Below are 12364 nucleotides of genomic sequence, written 5' to 3' on the forward strand. Positions count from 1 at the left end.
TTGATTCCAGACGCGAATGAATACATGCAATTCATCTGAGTATAATATGCGCCTCAACCCTGGAGGTCCTCCGAATATCTATCTCTCCGCCTCGTCGCGACTACGCCTTGTCTACAGCTTTCTCGTTTACCAAGAGGTTCCCCTTCTTCCCCATAACCTTCTCGTCCTCCACAGTTTTCCCGTAAACGTCCACCCTCTTCGGCTTGCCCATCACCTTCATTGCCTTCTTGTTTCTACCAAAACGGTTCCACCCCCATGTCTTCAGCGTATCCCTCAACCTTGTACTTCCATCCAAGCTTGTTCTAATTATTTGTCCAGCTGCATGAGAGTTTTCTGGCCATGTTCTCTTCCTGTTCAAGGCCTTGAATGCGGGCCCCGTCGGTCCATCACCAAACTTGTGGAAGCCAAGGAGGCCGTTCCCTTTTTGCCTTGGGTCATCGTCCGGATATGCTTGATCGCCCCAGTGACCTTTGAAGCGTAACCAGCCTGGAGCTGGTGTGTATGAAGTCAGAGGCTCAAATGGGCTCATAGATTCGGTCTCTTTCCCCTGGACGGAAGCGAGATCGCAAGAGTAGGCATATGATGTAAGGAGGGGGTCAAAGAGCGGACCATCGTTGCAATAGTCAACGAGGAGGAAAGGGATTTCGGTGTTGAAATTAGGTATGGTGTGGTCGATTGCGCCTGGACGGGCGTAAATCGCGTGCGAGCCGTTGGCGATGTATAGCACTGGCTGGAGGCTTGTCAGTCTGGCACTTCCCTGCTTGGCTTCACACTTACCCGCTTTCCAGACTTATATTTCTCAAGTGCTTTGTAGGTATATGCTTCACCGTTGCCGTGCTGAGAGAGCCATACCGTCTTGGGATCACCGCCTTTGAAACGTATCATGACATGTTCCCAGTCGCCAACATGATCACCTGCCATCCATCAGTATGCATTTCATCTTATCACGACCGTGAAGCGCCAAGTCAGCAAACGTACCTAGTTCTTTCCCCAACACCACCCCACCGTAATTGAACGCCCAAAAGATGAAGTAGAACACGTCGACCACGCCTTCTCCTTTGTGCATGACAAGGATAACTCCCGTTCGTACGCTATCAGTCCCACCACAGGAATTGATCCTGGCGCCCTCTAGCCATTGAGGGTTGTTAGTGACATCGTCGTGGCTGGTAAGATAGACGTTCTCTCCGCCACTGGGCGAGTTCAAATTGTCCAGGTACGCTAACGGCGGACCAGGCGGTGGGAGGGCGGTATTGCCGAACTCGAATCTCGGTCGTGTGTGGTCCAAGAAAGAGAGCAAGGAAGTGGGACGGTATCGGTCTTCTTTGTGGAGATGAAATATGGGCGCTAGGTTTGTGCGTCAGCGAGAGCGCGGAGGTAGTCAGGTGGTGTACGAGCCGAATAAAAGCTGATGGGGCTAGCATAAAGTGTGAGATGAGTAGGGAGCTGCACACGTACCATGATCGCGAGCGTATTGAGGAATATCAGATAGAGCATTTGGTGCAGCAGAGTCTTGGCGGTCCTTCTCGGTAGCCATGACGGGACAACACAAGTGGTCGAAGAATGGGATAGCGCTACGAGAGATATAGACGATGTGCGGTGTAGACCAAGTGTGGTGCTGGATGGAAAGTCGAGGTTCGGGAAGTGTTGTCTGTTCACGGCCCTGGTGACTTCCTTCCTCGATATGGATGGAAGGCACTGTTGACAGCGCGATTGCAACTGTCCACTTGAACACACGCAAACAAGCGCAGCTTCTGATCCTGTGTACATTTGAGGCTCTTATACCTTTTCATACTGTCTTGCAGTATGGACCTGGCAGTCCAGTTCTCATTAGCATATCTTCGGAACTGTTCAGCTGCCATTAGCAGCTGGTAATCTTTTCGCATCCATCACTTGCGACCTCTTTGTGATGTGCAACGATCCTGAACAATCGTGCTTGTCCATTGTTGCTCGCTGGTGGTGATTGGATATGTGTTTGGGGTGCACAAAACGTGGTGAGCTGATTCGTGGGGCGATTCGTGCAGATGGTCACAAGGTCGACATGGTTTGAACCGCGGAAGGAGCTTTTGCATCTGGAGTTTTAGCAAGCTCGTAGAGGGGTTTAATGCACTCGACGTCGTCTGTAATAATGCTGTCGTCTGTAATAATGCTGTCGTCTGCCCTTGCTTTGATTGAAAGCAGTCCGCAGCTGCATGCAGGCGTTGTGGGCGCATCAGTGCGTTTGCTGCCGACTTCAGGTTGGCTTGGAGGCAACGGCCAAATCGCCGGGTGGCCGGTATGAGCGTACATTAATAAAGCCCTATCCGCGTGCGACTGTCCAGTGCTGCGGTGTGACAATGTCGCCTGTCAGTGGGTAGTGAGGGTGTGGAAGGGTGAGAGATGTGTGGGCCGGGGTTGGGATGCTCGTTGTTAGCGTGCACGGCTGGTGAAGCGGTCGATGATTGGTTCATGCTTTATCATTTGGCTACCATTCTGTCATGATGCTCATTATGCTGGCTGCGCTCAAGTCAGCCGTCTATGCCTCTATAGTACATAGCTCCAGGCTGGCCAATGGACGGCGCCTGTGTCTTCCTCTTTTTCTCCTCCAGGCATGTCTGCTTTTACTCCAGCATCGATGCCTGGTTTGTGTACAGGACTTCGACGACACTGTTCAGCTTCTCGATTGTGCTCAGCGCCGCATCGTACCCCTTGTCGCGTTCCGACTCGTCGTACACGATCAGGCAGCCAGCGCCCTGGTCCAGCACTCCGATGATGACCTTGTCGAGGATCATCTGCGAGAGCTTGCGCTCGACCTGTACGGTGTCAAGACCGACCATCTTGGCGACGTGGTCGATCTCGACTCTGCTGTAGGGCTCGATGACCTTGATCAGATTCTGCTCCAGCATGTTGTCGTAGAGGCGTCGAAGATGGCTCGTGATGAAGCGGTCGCTACCCAGCTCCTGTCGGTACTCGGTCAACGCGCTCTCGTACTCTTCCAAACTGCGGTTTGTGTGTGCTCGCGCCACGGCCTTCATGGCGTCCAGGCGCTTTCCTGCGTACTTGACAGCGTGCTTCGAGGCCATGAGTGTGTTGACGTCGTCGCCCAAGTTCAGCATGATCTTGCAGAGCAACATGTACTGGAGCGCGGATGTGGCCTTTTGCTCCTCGTCCTGCGAATGGTAGCCCTCCATAGCCTCGATGAAGTATGAGAAGGAGGTGTTGAAGTCGCCATCCTCTGCGTGCAGCATACCACTCTGCATGTCCAAGCCTGCCTGCAGCAGAGGTGGGGTGTACACGGAAGCGGCCGACGTTCGTGCGGATGTGAGGGCAGCGCGACCCTTGGGGATGTTGCCGAGCGCGTGGTAGACTCGCGATTCCAGCAGCTGCACCTCGACCAGTACCAGCTTGTCATCCAGACGTTTCAGCTCCTTGAGCAGGCTGTTGATGAGTGTCAGGGCCTCGTAGTACGACTGCTTGGCCATGTACAGCGAGACGAGGCGGGTCTCGAGGTTCTGGCGCAGGAAGCCTCTCCGCTCGGATACAGCCCACTCTATGCATGACTTTGTGACGGAGATCTGGGTGTCGGTGGTGTTGGGGATGGTGGTAAAGAGGTCGAGAAGCTGTCGGACTGCAGGGTTGTTAGTGTGTATCGCGACTGACACCACAACACCACATACCCAGCTTTGACGTCTTCGCCTTAGCAAACGATGAGAGCACCGACCGCGCCTGCCTGACCAGCTCCGCAAGAGCATCCACCTTCTTCTGGTCCCGATACAGCTCTCCGAGCGACACCAGCGCGGTCTCGTAGTGCTTGATGGCCTGCTCGTTGCTGCCGGGATCCAGTGAGAGCACTTCCTGGTACATCTTCTCGGCCTTTGCGGGCTCCGTCTTGGCCAGCTGCTGCGCCTCTTCTATCCGCCTGCCGGTATCTGCGACAGCCATGCTGACGTGGAGGATGGTGGAGGATGGTGGAGGATGGGGAGGATGGGGAGGATGGGGAGGATGGTGGAGGATGGCGGAGGATGTGTCGGCGATTCTACGTGAAGTGTGTTGCGGGGACGGAGCGTGTGTCGCGTGCGATGGGCGGCGATGTGGCGGGTTCGGATAGCTGGATGGGCGATGCAAGCTGCCCGCTGGAGGCACATTCAATGAGATGCGGCGGCGCAGGCAGGCTTGGCAAGAGCGCGCGAGCCCCACATCACGTGCTAACCAATCCCGTCAGCCAGCGCTGAAGCTCGGCAGAGCTCCTGCCCCCATAGCAACGATCCGGCGAACTTCACGCATCGTGCGGAGGCAACGTCTGGGGAACCATCGCGTCGCTGACAGTTGTTCTACGTGAACTGGCACCCTCCAGCATGCGCCATGGACTTTGGGACGGACTTTGGGCGCTGGCGACGCTGCTGCCGGGTCGACCAGGTCGGTGAGGCGCTGTGCTGGCAGTCGCGCCTGGCTTAGCGAATGACGTTCCTCCATGGCCCGTCGCGCCCATGTTTGTAAACAACCGTGCTCTAGTTCAGCAGTACATAGCGACGGCTATCACCCAGGCTGGTCGCGACATACAACACATCCATCCATCCATCCACACTCACGATTTCACGACCCCGTATTATACCCCCGCGCTGGACCGCCGAGCTACTTGAGCGTTCGCCCTGCCTCCCTGCATTGCCCGGCTTTGGAACGGCCGGCGCTGCGCCAACTCATCGACGCCGCCATACACTCCAACACTACCCATTGAACTTAGCCGAGTCCAGACGCAATGGCATCCATGGAGCGCGAACACTCTCAGGACCGGGAGCTCGTCCGACACCACGGCTCGTCTTTCTCCTCGATAGACAGGGCCATTCCCATGTACGTTTACTGCCACGCGCACACTGGTACGCCCACGACTGACATGTATGCAGGTGGGATAGTGCGGACCCAGACCGAGCACCGCCACCACTGCCACTGAACCCCGGCTCGCCTACACTTACCACTCGTCCCAACACATCGGCCGCGATAATGCGCGCAGCTAAGGCACTGGAAGAGAAGGCCCGGGAGAGCTTGCCCACAAGCTCATACACAACCAACCCGATGCCGTCGAGGTCGCCCGAGCGCTCTCTGATCAAGGGCAACCAGCACAAGCGCATGCAGTCGTTACAGCCCAGCAGCGTCCGCGATCTACGAAGCTATCTCGATACACACAAGTCGCCTGAGCGATCGCCAGACCGCCCGCAGACACGCGACGGCTCGCATGCACGCGACGCCGAGAAGGACTACTTCGGCAAGGACGGGGATGCAAGATTCGGACAGTTCGGTACCCCGTCGCCATGCTCGGCCTACGACCTAACACACACGCCCACCACTCGACCCAGCCATAGAGCGATTCTCGGGGAGAACACACCACCGTCTGCCACCATGAAGGCTCTGCAGACCATGACCATCCCTCCGCACATTCTTGACCCTCCTCTCCAGAACATCACCAACTCGTCCACTCCCACCCCCGCGCCAGGGCAGCCCCTCGACACTATTTCTACACAACTGCTCAGCATCACAAACATCGTGTCAAGCCTGCAGAAGGATATGTCTCAGCTGAGTCGCCGCAGCAAAGACAACGCCACAGACCTCATTAGTCTCAAGGAAGCGACCAACAGCCGAGACGAGGACATCCGCAGGTCGCTGAAGGATCTGTTGAGCACTATGACGGAGAAGCAGAAGGCTGCGGCTGCGGCTGCGGCTGCGGCTGCGGCTGCGGTGGACGAGGCACGGTCTGCGCCTCTGAATCTCCACGACCCCCACATGACGCCGACCAAGCAGTTCACATTCCCCCGCATGTCTTCGCCGAGCGGCTGGGCAGACGAGCGGATGGGCAGCCCCAACCCGTACTCTGTTGAGGGTGCAGCCAGTGTCGCCATGCTCGAGAAGATTATCCGCGAGATGGTCACCAAGGACGGCCAGGAGCGCTTGATTGCAAGCCTCCAGGTCATCGTCGACAAGGCCAACGGCGACACCGCGAAGAAGGTCTCTGAGCTTGTCGAGTTCGTCAAGTCAGGATCGGCCGCCACCAATCTCGTTCCACCAGGCTCAGCTGCCTTCCAGCCGTCTCCCGGATCTGGTGCGCTCACACGCACGCTCTCAGAAGGCTACTCCCAGAACTTCAACAGTCCTAACGACGCAGCCGGCTTTGTCAGCGAAGAGATGCTCAAGTATCTTCGCAAGATCAAAGACACCGCCGCTGAATCTGGCTGCGTGACGATGGCCACCAAGACACTTGTCCAGGAGCTGCGGGGTGAGGTTCTTGGGATGGGTCGAGAGCTAGCGCGCAAGATCGAGGAGGCAGAACAGGCCAAGGCAGATCAGCCACATGCCGACCCCGAGCAGACCACGCAAGAGATTAGCGCCATCATCCAAGAAGGCCTCGATGATCTCAAGGAGCACATGGACAAGGTGATGCGTGAACGAAGGCGGCAATCAATGTCTTCGGTGGTCACTCGCGGCACTGTCGATAACAACGAAGTGTACGACGTCGTCAAGCACGCACTGGCGGAGCGCGGCCTCGATCAGTACTCTGCTGCGCAGGGCGCACCTCTCGACAAGGAAGCCATCGTGGCTGCGATTCGCGAAGCTTACGACAGCGTCGAGATGAAGCCCAACGTCGAGATTCAGCAGTTCGGTTTAGAGCGCGACGAGATTCTACAGTGCCTTCGCGAAGGACTGCAGGATTACAACGGATCCGGTGCTGTATCGAGAGAAGAGATTGGAGAGATTGTCCAAGAGTCGCTGCAGCAACTGCGCCTACCCCCGCCAGTCAACGAAGCGAACGAGATCCGCGAGGAAATCCTCATGGCTGTCCGTGATTCGCTCGAGGAGCTCAAGCCGTCTCTCGTCCCTCAGCAGCCTCACACTGACGGTCTTACTCGTGACGTACTGCTGGACGCCATCAAGGAAGCCCTTTCCACACATGAGTTTGGACCTCAGGAGGTCGAGATCCCTCAGGAGGCTTTGTTCGACGCTGTCAAGGCCGGCCTGGAAGCATCCCAACCTGAGGTCGATGCCAATAACGAAGTGGTCGTGCAGCGCATCCAGGCTCTCGTCGACAGCATGCACTCCGAGTTCAAGGCATACTCCGCAGCCAACGGACGCGACACCGAGCAGGTTCTCGATGCATTACGCGATGGTCTAGCCAGGCTCGGAGCCGACCTACAGGGTCATTTCGACAAGGCTCCTGATGCTTCTCAGCAGGATGCTATCGTAGACAGCTTCCGTGTAGAGCTCGATAAGCTGCGCGAGGACGTTCAAGGATACGTTGCTGAAGGACCTCGCGGAGACCAAGAGTGGAGCCGTGGGGACATGGTCACCTTTATCAAGACCGAGCTTGAGAACCTCCATGAAGGCTTGAGCGCAAAACTTGCCCCTGCTACTGGCGACAAGGAAGAGCTGCTCGCAGCGCTGAAGGCTGGATTCGATGAGATGAACTCACAGGTTGCTTTGCGCAGCGAAGATGCCGATTCTAACGAAGATATCAACGAAGCCTTGAAGCATGAATTCGACCAACTCAAAGAAGTCATCCTCGGCGACACTGCAGGTCACAAGAATGATATCCTCGAGAATCTGGAAGCCGGATTCGACGGCCTGCAGGTTAGTCTACGCGAAGCTACCGCAACATCGACGCCCAATGACGATCTCCTTGCTGTAATGAAGGAGGAGTTCGAGCGCTTGCGCGAGACCATTGCTGGTTCGCTCACGAAGTCAGGGGGCGCAGACAAGGACGACATTATTGATGCCATCCGGGAGCTCCTTGATGGTCTACGCGCAGCTCATGACACAACTTCCAAGGAGAGCGTCACCGTCCTTCAAGCCGATCTCGAAGCACTGAAGGAGTCGCTCGGTGGCGCACTTGTCCCCGCTGGTGATAACGACAAGGCAGAGATGCTGGATGCCATCAAGGCCAGCCTCGAGGAGATCAAGACATCGTCTGGATCTGCAGGTGTTAACGAGGAACTCCTAGAGGCTTTCCGTGGAGAGCTTGAGCAGATCCGCCAGTCAGACGGCCTCACTCGACAGCACGGTCGTGCGGATACTGAGGAGGTTCTGGAGGCAGTACGTCTTGGGCTCGATGACCTCCGATCGCACCTAGAGAAGAAGCTTGATGGGCCTCGCGATGGCTCCTCATCCGGCGAGATCGTCGATGCCCTCCATGACGGGCTCGAGGGGCTGCGTGCGGACGTCGCTACGCTGTCCAGCAAGTCTGTCGACATGACTGTGTCTTACGAGATCCTCGACACGCTCAAGGAAGGTATCGCTGCTCTACGCGAGGACGTTGCTCTTCTCAAGGGAAAGGCCCCAGCTTCGGCGCCGGCGCCAGAGGTCGAGGTCGAAGTCGAGGTTGATGCTGTCCCTACTGGAAACGAGATGGTGCTTGCCGAAGCCCCTAGCGATGGACCGGCTGGAGACCGCGGAATTGTCGACGAGCCAGCTGCTGCAGAGACAACCGAGACAACCGAGACAACCGAAAAGGTTGAGGAAACAACAAGCCGCGAGATTGTTCCCGACTCTACCCAGCGCAACGACGTCGACAAGATGGAGTTCATCCTATCTCAGATCCATGCAAAGGTGGAGGCTATGGACGCTAACATCCAAAACCCTGCTCCAGCCGCCGAAGCCGCTGTCGCGCCTGGTACCGCCATGAAGGATGACCTTGTCTCCATCGAAGACATGCTAAAGGAAGTTCAAGCGGCGGTACTCGTTTTGCAAGAGCGTGACACCCCTCCCCCCGCTCCTCTGGAGGGCTTTGCCAAGAAGGAAGACACAGATGCCATCGAGACACTCGTCGCCAACACCAAAGCCAAGATCGAGGAGCTGGTCTTCCCCGACCCTGCCACTGCTGTGACAAAGGAGAACCTGGAAGATGTCGAGCTTGTTGTGCGCACCACATCGGAAGCTCTTGACGCTCTCGCCAAGAAGATCGAGGAGGAGGGGGCGACCAAGGCCGATGTAACGGTCGTGCAAGTCATTGCAGATGACATCAAGACATGCCTTGACGAGATGAAAGCAGCGAAGCCCGAGGACCCGAATGCAACCAAGGGCGATGTCGATGCAGTTTCCCTTCTCGTTGATGATCTCAAGGCTAAGCTCGATGACATGAAGATCCCCGATCCCGACGAGATCCCGTCCAAGGCCGACATTGAGCAGCTGACCGGCCTCATCCACGAGTTCCGCGACAGCCACGAGAAGATGAAGGACACCTATGAAGAGGACATCCTCAAGACCGCGAATAACTTCGACGATCGCCGCAAGGAAGCCGAAGGCCTTGTTGAGAACATCACCGAAGTAAAGACTGCTCTGGATACCATGAAGGAGGAAATCTTGACCAACTTCAACGAAGGTGGATCCGTCGAAGGCTTGAAGACGTCCCTCACCACCCTTCAGGAAACCATTGGCGCAAACAACGTTACCGCTGACGTCAAGGAGTTGATGGAGACTTTGACCCGCGAGTTCGAGCGTGCCCACGGTTCCATTGAGGGTCTCCAGAACGATCATGCCGAGAAGTCCGCCCTTCACCTCGAGAAGCACGATGAAGTCAAGGGTGCCATCGTGGCTGACTTCACCGAGAAGCTGGAGGAGAAGTTCAATGTCTTGATGGCCAAGTACGATGATGCCCAGCTTCTCGCCGACGAACAGGCTCGAGTGATGAAGGAGAAGGCCGAAGAACAGGAGAAGATCCTCGAGACCACAAAGACTATGGCTGACGAACTGCGCTTGACCATTGACACGCTTGGTGCCACTATTGCCGGCATGAACGAGCGTTTCGAGGAGCACCAGACAAAGATGGGTGCCGACTCAGCCACTGCCTTCGAGAAGCTAGATGACTCGCTGGAAAGAATCGACGGCGCTGTTGCCAAGATCGAGGAGCAAAAGCTTGAGGACAAGTCCGAACACTCTCACACCCGTGATGAGTTGAAGAACATCGAGAACATCTTCACCGGCCTTCAGGACGAGATCACCGAGCACAATCCCAAGTTCATGATGGCGCTACGCGAAATTGAGGCCCTCGTCAAGGCGCACTACGACCACGCTCAGAAGTCAAAGGAAGAGGCGGACGAGCACACTCGTGCTATGCACGATGAAGCTAAGGCTCGATCTGAAGAGATCCAGAATCACTTTGCCAACCTGCCAAAGCTTCTGCCTGCTCCCGTCCCCGAGCCTGAGAAGTATGACGACGCTCCTGTACAGGAGAAGCTCGACAAGTTGCTTGCCATTGAGCCTTCTGCGACATACGACGATGCCGCTATCCAAGAGAAGTTGGACAAGCTCCTCGGCCACGCAGATGATGCGACCAAGGCAGCCGGTCAACTTGAGCGTCTTGATGAGATCCACGCTCAGGTCAAGTTGACAGCTGTCGAAGTCGGCGACTTCGTTGCCAAGCAGACTCAGCTCACCCTCGAGGGTAACGAGTCGAAGGAGCGTGAAGCGGAAGAGCTTGCCCTTCTTGTCGAGCGACGTTCTGCTCAGAAGGAACAGCTCGAGGCCGAACTCGAGGACCTTAAGATCGAGAAGGGTGCTTACAAAGAGCAACTTCATGCCGAACTCGATGACTTGAAGGCAGAGAAGGACCACGTTCTGCAAGAGCTGAAGGAGGAGAAGGCACGTGTCATGGCTGAGCTGAAAGAAGAGAAGGACCGTACCATGCAGGAGCTCAAGGAGGAGAAGGACTCTCTGCTTGCCATTGTCGCTTCACTACAAGCAGAGCGTGAGAACCTTGCGAACCAGAAGGTTCGCCTTACTGGTGAGGTCTCGTCACTGCACACCGCCCTTGACATCCGTCGCGAAGAGCTACACATGATGGACGCCAAGGCAGATGCCCTCGAGCGTCGCATCTTGAACGGCATCATGGACCACTCCCGCGCCCTGATGATCGCCAAAGGTTCAAAGAGCCCTAGCAAGCTCAAGAAACGTATGAGCGTCGATGATGGAGCTGACCGTTCACTGCCTCCAAATGCAGCTGCCAACGCCATCAACATGGCTCTCAAGCCTCGTCCTGCCATTCGTCGCAGTGCACCCAACAGCTCTGCAGACCGCCGCATCTTCTCTCTGAGCCAGATCAGCGGCAACGCTCCTCCTGCAGCAAAGACTCACCTAGCACCCACCGCGGCAAACAACAGCAGTGGTCTCAAGCGCGCTCACTCTGTCAAGACCAACCCTCGCAAGTCATCCTGGAATGGCCGCCCTAGCGCTGTGGTCGCCAACAAAGAGAACGCGCCGCTCATCGAAGAGGCCGAGCCGGAAACAGAGATTCAGGCACCGGCATCAGTCGCCCCTTCCACCATTGCCGAAGACGTGCAGAGCGAGACGGGCACTGAGCGTCGCTACAGCGTCGCCAGCGAGTCCAACTACGCTGAGAGTTACGCCGAGGGTGAGACACCTGGTGATGACGGTCGCTCAAACTGCGGCAGCGAGTACACCTATGGCTCAGGATCGTACATGACCGGCAGCGACATCGACCGCCGCACATCGTACGGTTCGACTGTTGCCCGCTCTGCTGCTCCCGCCGAGAGCGCCGTCGACGGAGCTTCCGAGTCCGAGTCTGAGTTCGAAGAGGAAGATGACGACCAGACAGCCAGGCTCGACGCCTCGGAGGTCTCTGGCGTCACCGGATCCGAGGTTTCTGATATCACGGCCTCTGAAGTCTCGGACATGCCTATGCCCACCGAGTCAGCTATCGATCGTGCGGTAGCTGCCGTGGCGGAGGAGATGAAGGTCGACCCTAAGAGCTTTGCTCCGACTGACTCTGGACTTGGTAGCGAGCTGCCTACTGCTGCGTTGGATAACGGCACGCTGGTTGATGCGGATTACTTCCGGCGCGCGGCTGAGGAGGAGAGCGTGGTGGGGAGCACAGTTGGTTGAATAAGATCATTGTTTGGGAAGGGGAGGATTTTCATCACAGCCGGACAGCTTCGCACACTTACTGCTCGTTTTATTCCGATGAACCCAAAAGCCTCGACTCGCTTTCGAAGGGGGAAGACATCACTCGCTACTTGGTTTGAGATTTGAATTTGCCGCGAGAGCTTGAGTTGGTTTCTGGATACAAAGGTGACGAGTATCGGATGGTCGCTGCTGCTGGGATTGAAACGGAAGTGTGTCGGATATGGAGACGTTGGACGTTCATTGTTCTTGTACGTATGTATTGGTTTCGCTTGTCAAGGCGTAGAGGCTTGGGCCATTTCGGAGTATCTGGGATGATGGGTTCGGGGGAGTTGAAGTTGGAGTTAGTCTTTCGTCAAGCGTAATGCAGTTTATCACTGTTCACTCGATTCGTCTTGTTGCTGTTTTCAGTCGTGCGATGTGACATGTTGCGATACGCTGCGATATTGTTAGCCGATGTATAACAAGCATCGGAAAACGAGTCAACCAT

The 12364-nt window shown here is 56.4% G+C and overlaps 3 protein-coding genes across 3 annotated transcripts; 1 reads left to right on the forward strand and 2 right to left on the reverse strand.

Moving 5' to 3' along the window:
• Positions 1-100: 100 nt before the first annotated feature.
• On the reverse strand, positions 101-1345 carry BU25DRAFT_345322 (uncharacterized protein; the record flags this gene model as incomplete). The annotated part of the gene is made up of 3 exons (XM_033703040.1): positions 101-730; positions 778-914; positions 979-1345. Coding segments are annotated over 3 exons (1134 nt in total), but the record flags the coding sequence as incomplete, so codon positions are not given.
• Positions 1346-2406: 1061 nt separating this feature from the next.
• On the reverse strand, positions 2407-4203 carry BU25DRAFT_412348 (PCI-domain-containing protein). Its single transcript, XM_033706773.1, has 2 exons — positions 3654-4203; positions 2407-3604 (listed from the first exon to the last, which is right to left on the reverse strand). The coding sequence occupies exons 1-2, from the start codon at positions 3916-3918 to the stop codon at positions 2598-2600; spliced, it is 1272 nt and encodes a 423-aa protein (XP_033559885.1). The 5' UTR covers positions 3919-4203; the 3' UTR covers positions 2407-2597.
• Positions 4204-4548: 345 nt separating this feature from the next.
• On the forward strand, positions 4549-12241 carry BU25DRAFT_412349 (uncharacterized protein). Its single transcript, XM_033706774.1, has 2 exons — positions 4549-4824; positions 4878-12241. The coding sequence occupies exons 1-2, from the start codon at positions 4733-4735 to the stop codon at positions 11854-11856; spliced, it is 7071 nt and encodes a 2356-aa protein (XP_033559886.1). The 5' UTR covers positions 4549-4732; the 3' UTR covers positions 11857-12241.
• Positions 12242-12364: the final 123 nt, after the last annotated feature.

Source organism: Macroventuria anomochaeta (assembly GCF_010093625.1).
Source record: "Macroventuria anomochaeta strain CBS 525.71 unplaced genomic scaffold BU25scaffold_24, whole genome shotgun sequence".
NCBI lineage: Eukaryota > Fungi > Ascomycota > Dothideomycetes > Pleosporales > Didymellaceae > Macroventuria > Macroventuria anomochaeta.